The sequence below is a fragment of the Xiphophorus hellerii genome, chromosome 3, assembly GCF_003331165.1.
Source record: "Xiphophorus hellerii strain 12219 chromosome 3, Xiphophorus_hellerii-4.1, whole genome shotgun sequence".
In the NCBI taxonomy this organism is placed as follows: Eukaryota; Metazoa; Chordata; class Actinopteri; order Cyprinodontiformes; family Poeciliidae; genus Xiphophorus; species Xiphophorus hellerii.
In genome coordinates this window covers 18952327-18972126 of record NC_045674.1, presented here as the reverse complement: position 1 = coordinate 18972126, position 19800 = coordinate 18952327, and the positions used below count along the sequence as shown (strand labels likewise).

The following is a 19800-nucleotide window of genomic DNA, read 5'->3' as shown; positions in this document are numbered from 1 at the left end:
TGTTTCTTGAAACTACCTAGCTAACCAAGCTAGCTAACATTACTGTCTGTATTCTACTGTGCTGTGTGTATCATGCATGTGGGGGTGTGTATGTATGTGCATTTATTTATCCATCCATCCAGCCAGCCAGTCATCCATTCATTCACCAATTCATCCATCTATCCATCCATCTTCTTTCGCTTATTTGGGGTCAGGTGGCGGGGGTAGCAGCCTAAGTAGCAACACCCAGACTTCCCTCTCCCCAGCCACTTGTTCTCTCCAGGGGAATCTTAAGGCACTTCCAAGCCAGCCGAGAAACATAGTCCTTCAAGCGTGTCCTGGGTCTTCCCTGGGGCCTCCTCCTGGTGAGAACACCTCACCAGAAAGGCGTCCAGGAGGGACCTAATCAGATGCCAGAGTCACCTCAAATGGCTCTTCTTGACCTGAAGGAGCAGCGGCTCTACTCTGAGTCCGTCCTGGATATCTGAACTTCTCACCCTATCTCTAAGTTGCATTACACCCCAAGTACAAATGATTATTCCTAGAAATGTCCACACCCATGTCAGCATGCAACAGGACCTAAAAGTCATTGCCAAGTTTTGGCTCTGTTTGTTTAAGAGGAAGGTTATTGTTAAAGAGAAGCATATATTTTTCTGATTGGCTCAAGTGTTTTTCTTTCTTTTTTTTCTCGTCCATCGTTATAAAAAAAGGATGGAGCAGTAAAAAAGTTGCTCACGCAGAACTAGTCAACAGGTGAGCACATTCTGGATCAAGCAGCATTTGTGTAACTTAGATAATATAACTGTTGGATCCTTTTTAAACTAAAACCATTTTTTTTCTTTTTCAGCCATGGGTATCCTTGTGCTGTTTTGTGTTGTGGGGGCTTTATTGAGTTGTAAGTACAACTAGTTTTTGCTGATTTCTATTACTGTGTAATTTAATTTGTTTGGCTTAAATTAGAGTGTAATTCAGCAAAGTTTTGATTGCATATGACGTAGTTTTTTAGACTGCTTATTGAGTGCTGCTTAGAAGAAGTCAATGAACTAATAGTTCTTCAAAATATATCAGTCTATTTCATAAAAAGTGATCATTCATTTCTTCTAAAATTGTGATCCCTTTTCAGCAGCCATCTCTTTGGTTTCTCAAATAGTATAAGGTTTCTTTGTACTATTTGATAAATATATACATATTTATATATTTGTTTTGCCTTTTTATATATTGCATATATACATATATAATATATATGTAATATATATTTTTTACATTTTCAAACATAATTGCCTCTGTGAATCCTTTGATCACTGTGGTGACAATAGTCTCATTAATTTCCTAATGCTTTTATCACATATTTTTAACACACAATATCCTGTGAAAGTCAGTTGTGTATCGCTCATTGTTTTTTGAAGCAACTTGAAAAAGCTTTGACATTAAAGTGTTTCTTCATTTTTTCACCCATTTTTCATTCTGTATCACTCAGGTCCGTCTCATGCTCTTTGGACAGGAAGGGAGTTTATCCTATCATTTATGGAGAATTATGCACCAGGCTATGACAGTCCTCGTTTTCAGCTGTATATTACAGCTGTTCAAGCCAACACCAAAGTGACCGTGCAGGTGCCTCTCTTGAAATTCAAAGAGGAAAAAACCCTTAAAGCTGGGGAAAGGGTCACTGTCAGTGTCCCTACTGGTGTCGAGATGTACAACAGTGAAAAGTCCTACAAAACTGTTCAGGTTGAAGCTTCAGCAGATGTGTCTGTAACCTCCTTTAACTGCAAGCTTTTCACAGCTGACACCTCTGTCATATATCCAACTACTGCATGGGGGAAAGAATATTTCATCCTCACTCCTCCCAGTGGTCCCTACGGCACTAGCAAAGAGTTTGCTGTGACAAATGGCAAAGACAAAAACCAGGTGGAGATATTCCCTGAAGCATTAATCACCTTTCAGGGACGTGTCTTCAACAAAGGCAATAAGTTGGTTATAGATCTTGAGCCATATGAGAGTGTTCAGCTTCAGAGCAAATATGACCTGTCTGGTAGTCAGGTTACTTCCCAGCGTCCTGTTGCTGTGTTCTCAGGACACACTTGCTTCCTTCTTTTCTCTAAATGCAACCATGTTTATGAGCAGCTTTTACCAGTGAGCAGTTGGGGAACCAGCTTCATCTTATCTGCTCTGAGCTTCCAGAAGAACTATGACTCTGTTTATCTCCAGGCCTCCCAAGCCACCCAAGTCAGCGTTAACGATGGTAAAGGCAAGACTGCCTTTAGTCTCTCCAGAGGCACGATGAAGGAGATCAAATTAAAACACCCTGAAACACTTTTTATTCAGTCTGATCATGGCATCCAGGTTCTGCTGCTTTTTAACGGCGTTGAATATAGTTGGTTCCAAATATATGATCCGTTTTTTATGACAATCCTGCCCATAGACCGCTTCTGCTCTTCTTATTCATTAGAAGCTCTTGAAAGTTTTGACAACAAAGCCCTTATTGTGGCAAAAACCAGTGCAACAGCCAGACTTCAATTGGACAACAAAAATCTACCACAAGATGTACAATGGAAAAAGGTTGCTGGGACAGATTTTTCATGGGCAGAGATGTCCTACAAACAAATCTCTGGCAACAACATCCACACCGTGTCCAGCTCTGGTTCTAGCTTTGGGCTCTACAGCATTGGAGTCAGTCAAATGAATGGCTATGGTTCTGTAGGACACTGTATAGAGGAAGGGAATTCAGGTAGGTTGCACAAACTAAAGCTGACCAGAAATCATTTTCTCTCAAACATATCAGATGAATAATTGTAAATGTATTCTTTTTTTCTGTAGGCTCTTTATCGTGCAGTAGCATTACTTGTAGTCCCAATGAAGTCTGTGAAATGAGTGGTGAGTTTCCATCCTGTGTGGCCAAACCAATGAAACCACAGCTCGGTACCTGCTGGGCCATGGGAGATCCTCACTATCGTACTTTTGATGGACGGCGTTTTGACTTTATGGGCACCTGCACATATGTTATTGCTAAAAACTGTGAAAGTAACAGCAAACTCCCAACCTTTGAAGTCCTTGCCCAGAATGAGAACAGAGGCAGCCGCAAAGTGTCATACATTGGTCTGGTCATAGTTAAAGTCTATGATATCACTGTCACAGTAGTTCGGTCTGAAAATGGTCGTGTAAGGGTAAGGGCTTTTTTTATATTTTTTATCTATATTATAATGTGTCAGCTATGTTTTGTTAAATTAACATAATTTGTATTTTTTTTATTGTGCAGATTGACAACAGTTTGTGGTCCTTGCCTATAGTCTTGAACAACAGCAAACTGAATCTGTTTCAATGTGGCCGCTCTGCAGTTATAGAGACTGACTTTGGCCTCTCTGTCCGTTATGACTGGGATCACAATCTTGTGGTCAATCTGTCCAGCAGCTTTGCTGGTAAAACCTGCGGACTCTGTGGTAATTTTAACGGCAGCCCCGCTGATGATTTCACCACACCCTCTGGCACCCAGGCAGGTGGGGCTGTGGCCTTTGGGAGCAGCTGGAAGGTTCCCGGATTGGAGCCTGATCCTAAGTGCATAGATAATTGCGTAGGTGGATGTGACACCTGTAGCAGTTCCTTGATGAATAAGTATGGGAGTAACTCGTATTGTGGACTCATTGAAAAAGAAAATGGTCCATTTAACAAGTGTCATCCAGTCATAGACCCACAAGCTTACCTGGAAAACTGTAAATTTGATTTATGCATGGGAGGTGGTCTTCGTCAACTCCTTTGCAAAGCTTTTGAGGCCTACACTGAAGCCTGTCAGAATGCTGGAATCCAGGTTCAAGATTGGAGGAATATGGCAAAATGCCGTAAGTGCCTTAATGCAAAGTAAAAGACAAAGTCTATTTGAATATTCACAATCCATTATTTAAATTAATCTAATGAAGTTTACTCTGCTTTTTCTCCACACAGCTGCCAAATGTCCAGCAAACAGTCACTATGAGTTCTGTGGAAATGCCTGTCCAGCTACTTGTTCTGACCCAACTGCACCCTCTAAATGCAAACGCCCTTGTGTGGAGACCTGCACCTGTGATAATGGCTTTGTTCTAAGTGGAGACAAGTGTGTGCCTGCTGCCAAGTGTGGTTGCACCTATGAGGGTCACTACATTCCTGGTGGGGAAGCATTCTGGGCTGACCAGAGATGCAAGCGATGGTGTAAATGTGTTCCTGGAAGCAGGCATGTAGAGTGCCAGGATAAGGGCTGTGGACCAGGGCAGCAATGCAAATTGGTGAATGGGATAAGAAGATGTCAAGCATTGTCCCAGAGTACCTGCCATGCCACCGGTGATCCCCACTATTTGACCTTTGATAAGATGCGGTTTGATTTTCAGGGCACGTGTGTGTACCAACTTGCTGCACTGTGCTCAAAAGATCCAGAGTTAGTTCCCTTTGAAGTTCTGGTGCAAAATGATCAGAGAGGCAGCAAAGTGGTTTCCTATACTAAGTTAGTACAGATCAATGTCTACTCTACCAGCATTGTCATAACAAATACACACAAAGACTTGATTTTGGTAAGATATCCATAAAAAATATGTGATTTTTTATTCTACCTTGATTTGTTTTACTGCACAAGAGTGCAACTAAACTTTCTCTCCTTTAGGTAAATAACGAGCTAGTTAACCTTCCCATTAACCTCAATGATGGGCAGATATCTGTGCATAAAAGTGGATGGGATGCTGTTGTCACCACAGATTTTGGCCTAAAAGTCACTTTTAACTGGCAAAGTGCTGCATTTGTTACTTTGCCGAGCAACTACATGGGGGCTGTGTGTGGTCTTTGTGGCAACTACAATGGCAAACCCCAAGATGATCTAACCCCTAAGGATAGCAACAAACCTGTCAAGCCAGCAGACTTTGGCTCAAGCTGGAAAGTGGCCGAAATCCCAGGCTGTGTCGAAGGCTGTAAAGGGGTATGTCCCACTTGTGACATTACAGACAAGATTCAGTATGAGAAGAAAGATTTTTGTGGGATAATCAGAGACCCTAATGGGCCGTTCCAAGAGTGTCATGCAAAGGTGGATCCAGCTGACTACTTTGAGGACTGTGTCTATGATGTGTGCCTGTATAAAGGCAGGAAGGATGTACTCTGTCAGGCTATTACATCATACACATCTGCTTGCCAAAAAGTGGGGGCTAAGGTTCACAGCTGGAGGACCACTCAGTTCTGTGGTAAGAAATACGTCAATAGAAATAACAATTGTATACTTTTCTGTGTACTTTTTTGTAATGACAATGGCAAATGATTTTTTTTTTTTTGCCATCTGTCCTTTGCTTGCAGCTGTGAAATGTCCCAATAACAGCCACTATGAAATCTGTGCAACTGCATGTCCTGCAACATGTAGCAGTCTTGCTCCTCCTCAGGGCTGTGAGGATATCTGTGAGGAGAGTTGTGCCTGTGATGAAGATTACATCCTCAGTGGAAATCTCTGCGTCCCCTTCTCACAGTGTGGATGCGTCCACAATGACCGGTACTACAAAATAGGCGAGGTGTTTTACCAAAATGGACAGTGTCAGCTCGAGTGCAAATGCACACAAGATGGAGAGGTAATGAATGACAGTAAATATCCTGTCCCTTGCAAAATTATTCATATATACTTTTGTAACTTATTAAGAACCACAAACTATATTGTATGTTGTCAAGGTAAAATAAAAAGAAATCTTGAGTCAATCATTTGTAGAACCATGTTTTGCTGCAATTGCAGCTGCAAATATTTTAGTGCATGTATCTACCAGGTTTACACATCCAGAGATTCAAACTTGTCTGCATTCTTCTTTGCCTGATAGAGCAAACTCATTCAGATTGGATTGAGATTATCTGTGAACATTCATTTTCAGGGTTTGTGATGAACGCTAAATGGGATTAAATGTCATCAATATCTTTAACCTAACATTATTGTTCCATGAATTCTGTCCAGATTTTGTTTTGTGTCCCTACTGTTGTGTATAAGTAGCACTTAAAGGGGTTAGCCTATCACCAAACTGACTCAAGCCTAAAATACCATCTCAGTGTAATCACAGTTCACATTCAGAAATGTGAACTGTGAAACCATTCACAGTTCACATTTCTGAAGAGGTATTTTTTCAAAAAAGTTACTTGAATGATCAGAGGTTCCTGAAACTGTTGAAAGCTGAAAGGGCATAATAGCACTTTGCACGAATCTGATAGTTGAATAATCTAAATAACTGATCCCGTTTGTTCTCTAATGTTCTCTAGCAATCCATTGAGGCCTTCACTAAATATCTGGATTCATATTGAATTCATTGGAACATATAATTAAGAGACTTTTAAAGGCAATATGAGTAGGGGTGTGACAGTAAAAGGAGATTAATGCAATTGCACATTATACTTTTAAATGTTCCCTCCTGAAAAAAATCTAAAAAACTACAAATCATTTGCTGGGCTGCACAGTGGTGCAGTTGGCATCACTGTTGCCTTGCAGCAAGATGTTCCTAGGTTCGGTCCACAGCCTTTCTGCATAGAGTTTGCATGTTCTCTCTGTGCATGTGTGAGTTCTCTCAGGGTACTCTGGCTTCCTCCAACAACATGCCTGTCAGGTTGATTGGTTTTTCTAAGTTCTCCTTAGGTGTGGGTGTGTGTGTGCATGTAGGGGTGTCTGTCTCTGTGTTTCCCTGTGGGGGTGACCTGTCCCAATAACCGCTGGAGATAGGCACCAGCACCCTTCATAACCCCACTAGGGATAAGCATGTGAGATAATGGATGGATGGATATTATTTGTGTTGGTCTATCACATATTTGTGACGTTTTCATTTATATTTTCTTATAGTTACAGCTGCTATGTTGTATTTTAAGTGCTGATTTGGTAATTAAACTTATTGACGTTTGTGGTTCTAATGTAACAAAATGCAAAACAATTTCAAAGGGTGAAATCTTTATCAAGGCACAGTTAATTAATTTACCTTGCTGGATCTGCAAACACTGTTTCATGTGTGTCTTTCACTCAGGTTGAGTGCAAAAACTTCTCATGTGGCCCTAATGAGAAGTGTAAGATAGAGAATGGAGTTCAAAAATGTCACCCAGTTGGGAAGGGTGTTTGTCGAGCTTCTGGTGATCCCCACTACCTTTCATTTGATGGGAGGAAATTTGATTTCCAAGGCACCTGCACGTATACTCTGTCTAAAAGTTGTGGCGTGGAGGGGACCCACCTCCAGGCCTTTTCAGTTCAAGTGGAGAATGAGCAGTGGGACCAAATGAGGGGAAAGAAAAAAGTTTCTGTCACCAGGCTGGTTGCAATGGAGGTCTATGGCTTCACCCTCATAATGAGAAACAAAATGCTGGGAGTATTGGTAAGTGATGATATTTTTTTATTATTATTTGAATGTGTATATTTGTTTCTGCAGTATTTATGTAATATAAATCCTGTGTATTTCAGATAAATGGAGAGTTTAACAACCTTCCGGTCAATCTTAACAATGGAGCAGTTAAGGTTTATCAGGAGGGCATAAATTATGTCATTGCAACAGATTTTGAACTGGTAGTCACATATGACCTGGTCTACCATGTGACGGTCACAGTACCGGGTAATTACCGTGGTAAAGTCTGTGGGCTATGCGGCAACTTCAACGGAGACAAAAATGATGACTTCCAGATGTCCAACCATCAAGTCACCAATAACGTCAACATGTTTGGAACATCATGGAAAATCACTATTCCCAATGTAGTGTGTGAAAATGGCTGTGAGGGGGATAAATGCCCAAACTGTGATGCAGCTCACAAAGCTGTGTTTTCAAAGCCCACTTACTGTGGTATCATTCCAGCAGCCAATGGACCTTTTGTAGCCTGCCACAGTAAAATTGACCCACAGCTGTACTTTGATGACTGTGTGTTTGATTTGTGTGCCTCCAACGGAGAAGGAAATGTGCTTTGTGACAGCGTAGCAGCCTATGCTTATAACTGTCACTTGGCAGGAGTGGATGTCAAAGACTGGAGAACTCCATCCTTCTGCCGTAGGTTTTCCTATTGTCATATTATTGGGTCCTACATAAAAAAAAATATTTTTCTCACATGTTTTTAATTTTAGCTGTTTTTCTTCTTTAGCCATGAAATGCTTTTCCAACAGTCACTATGAAATGTGTGCTGAAACCTGCTCTACTTCCTGTCCTGGCCTCACGGAAATTGTTGAGTGCCCCACTGGCTGTACAGAAGGCTGTGAATGTGACACTGGCTTCCTCTTCAACGGACAGACGTGTGTCAACGAAACTGAATGCGGCTGCTATGAAAATGGAAAAACATACAAAGTACAGTTCAGCAACTCTTTCAGTAAACCTGCATAAGACTATAATTATAAAAATGAGCTGATATATGAGGTCCATTTGCTTCACACAATGGGGCAGGATTTTAGCTATTTACATTAAGATGTAATTTGCAAAAAAGTAAAGTTTAATCTGAAACTTGTTTTAATTTGCCTTTGAAGGGATTTAAACCCATTATTTTCTTTTTTTTTTAAATTTATTTACCAGCCTGGTGAAATCATATATCAAGAGGACTGTAACACAAAGTGCACGTGTAATCCAGCAACAGGCCTCGTCTGTGAAAAATATTCATGTCCTAAAGACACTAAATGCATGGTCAAGAACGGAATCCGGGCATGCCACAACACAGGTAAGATGCAAACACTACAACATATTTACTGATATCAAGTAATGTGGTAAAGTGGGAAATAAAGTAATAATACTTTATTTTCAAAAATATATGTTGAATTTATTGGTTAATACAAATGTATTCAAACCCCTGGAATAATGTATATGTTGACATATAACAACCAGAAATTTTGATGTATCTAGTTGAGACATTATGTGACAGACATAACTGAGTTAATGGAAAATGTTTTAAAAATCTCCAATCTAGCATTCACACTAGAGTGGCAATATGCAAGTCATTGTAAAAAAAATAAAGAAAGTAAAAAAGAATAAAATACAGCTTAGTCTGCAGTTTGACGGTGCTCTGATCCCATAGAACTAAAAGTGAACTGTCTAGTATACATTTAAAATGTTTTACATTGTAGAAAACATTACATCATCTTAAACAAACCATCCCCATGGTAAAACGAGATGATGACGGTATTATGCTGTGGGGGTGATTTTCTTCTGTATCTCAAGGAAGGCTGGTAAGAGTTAATGGAAGTATTGATGGTGCTTAATGCAAGTCAGTCATGAAGTACAACCTGTGTCAGGGGTGTCAAACTCCAGTCCTCAAGGGCCACTGTCCTGCAGTTTTAGATGTGCCACAGGTACAAAACACTGGCATGAAATGGCTTTATTACCTCCTTCATGTGTAGATAAGTTCTCCAGAGCCTTGCTAATGACCTAATTATTCTATTCAGGTGTGGTGTAGCAGAGGCACATCTAAAAGTTGCAGGGCAGTGGCCCTCCAGGACTGGAGTTTGACACCTGTGTGTTAGAGTCTGCAAAAAAGTTGAGAGTGCAGCGTAGATACACTCTAATTGAATGTTTAGATCAAAGCCTACATATGGTTTAGCTTAGTCTAGTAAATGTCTAGACTTGAATCCAATGAAAAATGTTGTAAGATCTGAAATATTATGTGTACAGGCAGTCTTTACCAAATCTGATTGAGCTTGGGCCAAAGAAGAAGTGATTGTTTTTCTTTCTAGATGTCCAAAGATGTTAGAGACATTTCCTAAAAGACTCTATAATTTTAGCATTGTCGGTGGAGGTTATGCTAACTTGTGGAACAAACTACAACGGCAAGGTTGAGATCACAATGTAGCAAAAATGTAAACAATTTCAAGGAGTATGAATACTTTTGAAAGCCACTGGAACTTAATCTCGATTGTCTCTTTCAGATCCCTGCAAAGATGCTAATTGTCGTGTCCAAGAAGAATGTCGTGTTCAGAAGGGCGAGGCTCTGTGTGTGCCCAAGTTCACTGGCACCTGCTGGGCCTGGGGTGACCCACACTACCACACTTTTGATGGGTACAACTTTGACTTCCAAGGAACCTGCAAATATGTTATCTCCAAAACCTGTGGGACTCTATATGGTCTTGTTCCATTCTCTGTAAACGAAAGGAACGACAACCGAGGCAACACAGCGGTTTCTTATGTCAGGGAGGTTGATGTGCTTGTTTATGGGTATACCATAACAATTCGAAAGAACCAAATTGGTCAAATTATGGTGAGATTTTAACCTCCTGACTGATTCACCTGCCAAGTTTCTCTGAGTGGTGTGAGTATTGTTCTGATATTTGCTTTTCAGGTGGATGGTGAGCTGGTGAATCTTCCTGTTCAGCTGGGTGATGGTGAAGTGACTGTGTTTCAAAGAGGGAATGCTGCTGAGCTACAGACAGATTTTGGTCTAGTTGTCACCTATGACTGGAACTGGCACGTTGTCATCAAGCTTCCTAGTAGCTATTATGGCAGTGTCTGTGGCCTGTGTGGCAACTTCAATGGCAACAGTGGAGATGAGCTCCAGAACCCTACTGGCCAAGCTATCTCTTCAGTGATTGAGTGGGGAAAGAGTTGGCAAACACCTGATCAGGACAAGGACAATCCCTGCTGGGATACATGTGAGAAAAACTGCCCTACCTGTGACGATAACGACAAGAAACTCTACCAGACTCAGGCTTTCTGTGGGGCCCTAACAGCAAAGACAAATAATGTGTTCCAGAAATGTAATGGGAAATTAGACCCTCAGGCCTTCATGAACAGCTGCGTGTATGACATGTGTTTAAATAAAGGAGACAAAAAGATGCTGTGTCAGGCACTAGACTCCTATAATCAACAGTGTCGAGAAGATGGAATAATAATCAAGAACTGGAGACAGACGTTTGGCTGTCGTAAGTTTAAAAATTATTCTGCTGAAGATTGTAGTTAAATATTTAGCATCTTCTCATCCTTCTTTCTGTCTTTGGAACATTTTATTTACATCCAGCCATGAACTGTCAAAGGTACAGCCACTATGAAGAATGTGCCAGCCCCTGTCAGCCATCCTGCCCATTCCCTGAGGAAAAGCAGATGTGCAGCGGCACGTGTGTGGAGGCCTGTGTGTGTGACATGGGTTATGTTCTCAGCGCTGGTGTGTGTGTACCATCTAAAACATGCGGATGCTCATATCAGGGACTCTACTTCAAGCCAGGCCAGCAGTTCTGGGCTGATGAAACTTGTGGTCGCCTGTGTACGTGTGACACAACTCTGGGCATGGTGACATGCCGTGATGCCTCCTGCTCTTCCAATGAGAAATGCACCGTAATTGATGGAGAGCGTGCTTGCAGGCCCATCAGCTACGGCCTGTGTACAGCCTCGGGTGACCCACACTATCGTACCTTTGATGGTCGCAAGTATGACTTCCAGGGCACATGCGAGTATCAGCTGGCCGGACTGTGCTCCCAGCATGTTGGCCTGGTGCCCTTTAATGTGACTGTGCAGAATGACAACCGGGGAAGCAAGGCAGTGTCCTACACCAAGACTGTCAAAATTTCCATTCAAGGCGCCACTCTCATCATCAGCAAAGAGTACCCCTACAAGGTCTTGGTGAGTATTGATGAAGTGGTATGAATAATAAAGCATGTGGATGTTGTATTAATACCAATAGGAGTAATCTGCTTTTCTGCACATTTGTGGAGGGATAAGAATTAGGACACAGCTTCCAGTCGTTTCACTGAAAATAAAAACCCATCTGATTCGAATGAGTGGATGATAATTTCCTTTGTATCTGTGCTAATTTCCTCATCCCTCATGCTCTACTGTATATATATTTAATCACATATTAAAAATTTAATCCAGACAGTCTTAATTAAACTAAGATTTAACTGCACATTAGAATAGATCAGTGGGGTGTGCAGAATTATTAAATGTATAATCTCCTAAAAATACCCCCCACCCCCATTCTCTGCTCTTCAGCTGAATGGGCAGCTTGCTTTGCTGCCTCTGGATTACAATAATGAGCTGACTGTGTTTCAAAGTGGCCGTACAGCTGTATTGGAGACTGTGGCTGGTATCACCGTGAGCTTTGACTGGGGAAGCACAGTGACCATCTCTCTGCCCAGCACCTACCAGGGCATGGTTTGCGGTCTGTGTGGCAACTACAACGGCAAAGCTCAGGATGACCTGGCCATGCCTAATGGACAGACCGCTCCTGATGGGACCAGGCTGGGGGACAGCTGGCAGGTGGGCATCACACCTGGCTGCTCATCTGTCTGCCAAGGGCCTTGGTGCCAGGCCTGTTCAGACTCGCAGAAGAAAGTCTACCAAGCTACCAAGTACTGTGGTATCATTGCTGATAAGGCAGGGCCCTTCAGAGAGTGTCACAGTCTTGTGGACCCCACTCCTTACATGGAGGACTGTGTTTATGATGTTTGTCAGTACCATGGTCATCAAGGCTCAGTTTGTGATGCAGTGGAAGTGTATGTGTCTGAATGTCAGAGCAGAGGAATCACAATCCACTCCTGGAGAACAAATACGTTCTGCCGTAAGTTGTGTTTTTTCTTTATCAACTTAAGGGTATATTTAATTATTTTTTACAATATTTCCTATCCACTTGTGTAGAGGCTTGTAGCTCACCATAATTATATTAATTTCCATGACTAAAATTGAGAAATATTTTAAATACCGGTAACCTGGAAGAACGCAAGTTAGTGCAAGGTAGCCAAAACAATAGAAAAAGTTATTGTGTTTTATATGTGTTTCATACTTTCAAGACGTTTACATGCTCTGGCTCATAAAATATGAAGCATCCACTTTAAGCATTGTTTTAAGTATGTATGTCACTTTTATTCTGGGTGTTTTTTTTTCTGTCCTGCAGCAATGAAGTGCCCTGCTAACAGCCATTACACCCTATGTGCCACGGGTTGCCCAACCAGCTGTGCTAGCTTAACCTCTTTCGCCACCTGCCACAGGCGCTGTGCAGAAGCCTGTGAGTGTGACCAAGGCTATCTGCTAAGCGGGGAAACTTGTGTGCCAGTGAGAGAGTGTGGATGCTCTTATGATGGTCAGTACTACAAGAAAGGGGAGGTGTTTTACCCTGAAGACAAGTGCATGAAGAAATGCACCTGTGGAGAGAATGGGGCTGTAACCTGCCAAGAGGAGAAGTGCCGTAAAGGAGAAGTCTGTAAGCTCCTAAATGGTGTGAAAGGATGCCATCCAGAGGGTGAAGCAAAGTGTGTGGCTTCCGGTGATCCTCATTACACTTCCTTTGATGGTCGGAGGTTTGACTTCCAGGGTACCTGCATCTATACGCTGGCGAAAGTTTGCGATGATGACAAAGGTCAGCTCACACCATTTACTGTTACCCAGGGCAACGAGAAGTATGGAAATGGAAAAGTGGCTGTAACCAATGCAGTTGCAGTGACAGTCTATGGTTATGTGATATACATTCAACAGCGCCTGCCATGGAAAGTCATTGTGAGTTTGAGCATTTTTTCCAGTACATTTGTTAGCTTGCTACAAAGTTTTTTAAAGATACTTTTTCTCTGGTTTTGTAAAAATCTATCCACATTTTCTCTGAGATTCCAAGGGAAAGTGTTGCAATACCATGTATGCTGTTGAAAAAATATAACTTTAATGATACCAAAAATCAGAAGAAAAAAGTTCAGGAGCATTTTAAATTAATTCAGAAACAATATTTAAACTACAAACATGTTATTGTGATGTCCTGTACAGAAAAACAGAGTAAATATGTTCAAAAATCTTTCTTTTTGTTAAGCTTTTTTTTTTTACCCCTCCAGGGGGTCTTTTGTGGGCTCTAGTGTGCCTTATATGAAAGTAGGCTGACAGGAAAGGGGGGAAGGCATGTGGCAAATGTCGTCGGGTCCTGGAGTCGAACCCGCAACAGCCGCGTCGAGGACTCAAGGCCTCCAAACATGGGTCGCGCTATCCCCTACGCCACCACGGCACGCCCTTGGGGTTTTTTAGTTTGCTTTTTGACAGGATTTGCAAGCGTAGCAGAAAACGTATCTTTTAAAAATATAAAATGTTTATGAGGACAGGACTTTAGCCTTTTCAGCACAGTCTTCACAATGTTTTCTCTAACTTATGTTTACAGGTGAATGACGAATTGCTTAACCTGCCTCTCTCACTGGAAGAAGGCAGTCTGATTGTCACTCAGGAAGGTCGCAATATAGTGATCCGAACAGTGTTTGGGCTCAAAGTCCTCTACGACACTGTGTACTATGTTGAGGTGGTTGTTCCTTCTACATACCAGGGTAGGATGTGCGGTCTATGCGGCAACTACAACAACAAGGGTAGTGATGATTTTATGCTTCCCGGTGAGAAACAAACTAATGACATCACTGACTTTGGGAAGGCGTGGGTGGTGGACCTTCCTGGATACGTGTGCGGTGGCTGTGGAGGCCAATGTTCTTCATGTGAACCAGTGAAGGCAGCTTTGTATGGAAAACCAGACTCCTGTGGCATCATCAGTGCACCTAACGGGCCTTTCAAAGCCTGCCACAGTAAAGTTGATCCTGCCTCATATGTGTCTAATTGTGTGTTCGATGTCTGTGCAACTGATGGCAACAAGGATACGTTGTGCGACAGCATACAGGCCTATGCTCTGGCCTGCCAGGGTGCAGGAATTCAAATCCAGCCATGGAGAAGCACCTCCTTCTGCCGTAGGTCACACAGTAGCATTTTACCTACCTATCCAAGCTACCTACAATTTGTTATTAATAAGCACATTTTGTTTTATTGCAGCTGTTTCCTGCCCTCCACACAGTCACTATGAAGTGTGTGCGGACACCTGCAAAGGGACATGCGCCAGCTTCCTTCAACAAGTCACTTGCTCTGAAAGCTGTTTTGAAGGATGCCAGTGTGATGCAGGCTTTGTTTCTGATGGCATTCAATGTGTTCCACTTGACAACTGTGGGTGTGTGCACAACAACAAATACCTGACGGTAAACTTTGAGAGAGACTTAACATCTGCTAAATCTGGTGGACAAGAAATTACTCATATATTTCATTTTCGTGCCAAAGCTCACCATTGAATTGGGATTTTACTATCCCTAACTGTGTTTCAGGTGGGTCAAACTGTAGTAGACAAAGACTGCAGCTCCAAATGTGAGTGCCAGGCCTCTGGGCTGGTTACATGTGAAAAGCTGCTCTGTACCAATGGAGAGGTCTGTGACGTGAGAGATGGGGTCAGAGGTTGTCATGTCATACAGGGCCATTGCAATATCAGTTCGGTTGGCGAGCTGAGCTCCTTTGATGGCATGTCTGGAAAAATAGGAGCACAAGGGGCTTTTGACTTGGCATCTCTTTGTAACGAGGCCAGTAACCAATGGTTCCGTGTGGTTGTGGATGTGAGGCTTTGCAGAAAGAATGCGCCTCTCGCTGTTGCCACTTTGTATGTGTTCTTTAAGGACACTACTGTGGTAGTAAACAGTGAGCATGTAACCTGGGTGAGGAGTTTAAACCATGATCCTTTTAAAGCAGAAACAATTTAGACTTTTGGGGAGCTTTTTTTTTTTTTTTACATCTTTTCCTCTTATTTCCTATTCATTATATTCTCCAGGTAAATGGTCGGAAGGTGTCCCTGCCCAGCAAAGTGACAAATGAGTTATCAGTCCAAATCTCAAACAGGAGTGTGGTTATTGAGAGGCTCTCAGGTGTGCAGGTTATCTATTCTATGTCACAGAAGGTCACTGTCACTGTTGATGGTAACCTATCTGGTGAAATTTGCGGTGCCTGCGGCAACTACAACAATAACTCCAAAGATGACATGAAGACAGCAGATGGGAAAATTACAAGTGATTTCTCAGCTGTGATTGGGTCTTGGAGTGCTGAAGACTTCCCTAGATGGTGAGTATTTTAAACATTCTGCAACATTTTGTGATAAAAATGTTGTAATATCTGCAGTCCTTTCAGACACTGCCTTGCAAAAAGATATTTTTACTGTTGCCACTACTATTTCATTGGGATTTCATGAGATGAAACAGCACAAGTGAATGCAAAATTTCAAAGCATAACTGAAAAGCGGGTAAAGATTTTCTGCAACTGCTGTGAAAAGCAATGCTTCAAAGTATTTGGAAGGGTTACTAAAAACAAATGCACTCATACTTTTCAGTTTTTCATTTGTATGTCCACTTCATAATGATGTGCTGCCTTCTGTTAGTTCATCAATAAAATACCTAAGTAATACATTGAGAACTTGAGGCTGTCACATGAGAAAATTCAAAAGAAAAAAGGTCAAAGAAGGGAATACATTTACAAGTGGCAACATGTTGCATGTTTATATCACAGTGCTTCTCACGCTGGCTTTCTTGCTTTGAACAAAATAACTTCACCTTCCCGTTCATTGTCTTTAACCTCTTTAGTTAAGGCGTACGATGCAATTTTTCCGCTCTATTATCCAAACTTTCAACTTAATTTGACCGGTGAAATAATCAAGCAGAGATCGGTGAGAGAAGGGACGTTGCTACAACTATTCAACCGCTTACTCTCTTAACAGCATGAACTAAACAAGGACTCCACAGAGCCCCTTTTAAAAGAATGAGAGTGTGGTTTTTAATTGCATTTGGCTCAATTTAATTAAGAAATGCTAGAGAATCCCCTATGGTAATTACTGATTAAAAAGCAGGTGAGGCTGACAGGCATGGCCATCAAAAGCTACCAAGCTTGCAATCCAATCTCTGCTTGTCATCCAAGGACACTTAAGACTCATCTGGGTGCAATATTAATTTGAGAACTTGTCTTTAGTTTAGTGTCCTAGCCTCAAGTTAGACCTTTGGAATCCCCCCATGCACCCCTCCCCCCTCCACTTCCTCTTATTTAGTTATTTCACCTTGAGAAACACAAGAAAATAACCCAAAGAAGAAGTGCTTGCTCTTACATATGTGCATGGGAGGATTCAATTCTCAGAAGAACTGCTTGTAGTCTCTGCTGTGCTTGAGTGGAAATAAAATCCCTTCCTCCAATGCCACTTTGACTGCAATTTTCTTTTCCGCTGCAGTGGCCTGTAGAGAAGCTGCTTCTGTGTCGATAGAGGCCACTGGTACACAGGTAAATTATGAACCCATTTCCTGTGGAAAAATGTGAATGAATAAGACAGTTGTACAGTGTGACGTATATGTGTGTGTTTTTCTCTGTTATACAGGAAGAAGAGAGGTTTCTTTGTTTGCAGCCCTGATTGCCATACTTCACCGCTTCCTCCTGATTGTCATTGCAGTTTTTGTTGTTTCCTGGGGATTTGGTTCTCTATTGTTCTCTTTGCTGTTATTGAACCAAATGGCTTACTCTTGTGCAACATCGCCATCTAGTGGAAGAAAAAAAAAAGAAACACTATACCTGATTTGGTATACTTTCCCAATCTTTTGCAAATGTGTAATCCTACCTGATCACTGAATAAATATATACCTGATTACAATTTGTACCCAAGTTATTTGTTTCATGTATTTAAAACATGCTGTATACAAACACACAGATGACATTGTGCTTTGTAAAAGTAACCACATCCTGTGACCCTTTTAAAATGTTGTCACATTAAGACCAAGACTAGCAAATTAGTGAATGTATGAAATGGAAAGAAAATGAGAGAAGCTTTTCATTTTTGTCTAAAAATCTGGAAACTTTGGTCTGCATTTGTAATCAATTAATTTATACTCCTAAAATAATATAAAGGCATAACCAATTGGCTTAAGAAATTACTTGATTAGTAATGGCCAACATTCCATATCACCCTGAACACCCTATTCACATGATGACAGCAACATCATGCTGTGGGGATGATTTCCTAAACATGACTGGAGAAGGCAGGCGGAGGATGACATTAAATACAGGGAAATGTTGGCTATTGCTATTGGCTGCAAAAAGACTCAACCAGGGTAATGGTTTGTTCTCCATCAGGACAGAAATCTTAAACATTCACCCACAAGTACAGCTGAAGAATTTTGGTGAAATCATATTCATGTGTATGAATTGCCCAGTCAAAAGTCCAGACCTAAATCCAACTGTGAGTAAGACTTGAAAATGTTTGCTCTCAGAAGCTCTTCAGACCAGTTGACTGGTTTTGAGCTATTTTGTACAGGAGACTGGGCAGAAGCGTAGGTTGGTGGACTGCTGGTAGAAACACCCCCCAAAATGCTTGCAGCTGTGATTGCAGGCACACACAAGCACAACCCCCACCACTTCTTGCAAAATCCTGGATTACTAACATACTCTGTCTCTGCGGTTCCTGATCACATCAAATTCTATTGTAGAGGAAACTCTGGAAACAATGGTGAGAGCAATGTATTTCTATGATGTGTTGACACAGAGGCAGAGAAAATAAATTAATAGCACACTTATTTATTTGTACATATATCTGAGAAAATCTTTATAATTTTCCCACTCCTAATGCATGCACAACAGTGTTGGTCTGTCAAATAAAATCCAAATTAACTTTTCTATAGTGTTAGCTTTCTGTCACCATCCATGGTGTTTGGAATTGCCTAATTCGCAGAGTAACATCTATGGTGTTAGGGTAGAAATTGACCTCTTGATTTCTTCAAGAAAAACAACAACTTTCTTTTATTTGTAGTGAAATAATATAAATACAAAATGAAGTGCATATTAGTACCCACAGTTGCCTTAGACTGAACACCTATGGAAGAAGCTGCACCCATCTCTCCCAAACATCCCTTACAGGAGAAAACTTGTCAGACTTTGAGTGTCTCTGTTTTCAAATCTGAGGGTTCTTGAGATCATTCAAATGGTCTAAAGTGTCATTGCTTCTCTGAAAATATTTCTACCAGATGACGCATCCCAGAGGTATTCAGTGGTATCGATGCTGGATCTGTGTAATCCAGCAAGAAGAAGAACACCAGTATACAGAGACAGGTATTCCTCATCAAAATCAATCCTTTAAACTTTTTGTCCTTCTAGGTTTGTTATTGCGATTCTAACCTTTTTAGTGCCAGTGGCATGATCAAAAAGCATGTCTTGATTTCACAAATCTTCTCACAATGAATCTTGTGACCCCAGGGGTCATTCTGATGACTTTTGCCGATTCTCTAGTTAGAAGGGAGGTGGATGTTTTGGTTCTATTTTGTTAATTCTGAGGTTTCTGACAAAGTAATAAAATCTTAATTTGACCAACAAAATTTATGTAGTTAAGTGCTTTTATGCACATAAAAATTGTGGTGGAGGTTAATGGTTGTACGGTGGTGAAATTTAAAGAAGTCCAAGGAGTGTGAATACTTTGCAAGTGCTTTTTTTTGTGTCAGTGGCCTCTGCTGCAGTTGGCATATCGGGAAAGAGAAATTCCATCACCAACAGATAATAAAAACACAAGGCCCTTGTAGAAAGAGGGAATCTGGGAATAAATACAAACTATGGGATGTTCTGCTGACCAACCATAATGAGGCAAGGGCCTGTTTCCAATTTGGATCAGCTTTGTTTTTGCTCACTTGGAAAGGAATCTATCAGTTTTTCTTTTCTTTTCTTTTTTTTAGGTTGTTTGCAGAAGAAGCAACCTTATGAGGACTGTTTTCATACTGCCCCTGTGACAGACTGCTATGGCCCTGAAAGCACTTCTCTGTTTATGCTTTGGCTTCACAGCACCAAGCTTCTCCCCAAGAGCCAGTAAATTACTCCACAGTACAACAAGCTCACTGTTCTACTCTGCTTAAGGTCTCTTAAATTTGCCTATGGGGAGCAGACAGAATGATCACAGCTCATTATGACGTTATATTTTAATATCTCTGCAGGCAATAAATTTTTGTTTTCCAGCAAATAAAAATACATATACAGCACATGAACACAGTGGTATGTAGCTGTGGTTATGTTGTTTAACAGTGCAGGGCAGCTCAGGGTAATTTTTGGGAGTAACTTCAGTGGCACCCCGCCCCCTCCT

At 41.3% G+C, this 19800-nt stretch overlaps 1 protein-coding gene across 1 annotated transcript; it reads left to right on the top strand.

Annotated features, from left to right (window-relative positions):
* Positions 1 to 668: 668 nt before the first annotated feature.
* fcgbp (Fc gamma binding protein) lies at positions 669 to 17334 on the top strand. The gene is made up of 23 exons (XM_032558563.1): positions 669 to 732; positions 827 to 874; positions 1457 to 2707; positions 2797 to 3143; positions 3236 to 3812; positions 3916 to 4514; positions 4604 to 5171; positions 5281 to 5546; positions 6966 to 7307; positions 7394 to 7967; positions 8059 to 8258; positions 8481 to 8622; positions 9824 to 10152; positions 10234 to 10813; positions 10909 to 11507; positions 11877 to 12444; positions 12778 to 13376; positions 14017 to 14584; positions 14667 to 14866; positions 14990 to 15370; positions 15484 to 15770; positions 16921 to 16970; positions 17065 to 17334. The coding sequence occupies exons 2-22, from the start codon at positions 829 to 831 to the stop codon at positions 16928 to 16930; spliced, it is 9033 nt and encodes a 3010-aa protein (XP_032414454.1). The 5' UTR covers positions 669 to 732; positions 827 to 828; the 3' UTR covers positions 16931 to 16970; positions 17065 to 17334.
* Positions 17335 to 19800: the final 2466 nt, after the last annotated feature.

Excerpts from the sequence above, each read along its gene's own strand:
- fcgbp (XM_032558563.1), top strand. The coding sequence starts at position 829 with ATGGGTATCCTTGTGCTGTTTTGTGTTGTGGGGGCTTTATTGAGTT. Across the intron at positions 8,259-8,480 it reads AAAATGGAAAAACATACAAA|CCTGGTGAAATCATATATCA; the intron begins GTACAGTTCAGC and ends TTTATTTACCAG. Across the intron at positions 15,371-15,483 it reads ACAGTGAGCATGTAACCTGG|GTAAATGGTCGGAAGGTGTC; the intron begins GTGAGGAGTTTA and ends TATATTCTCCAG.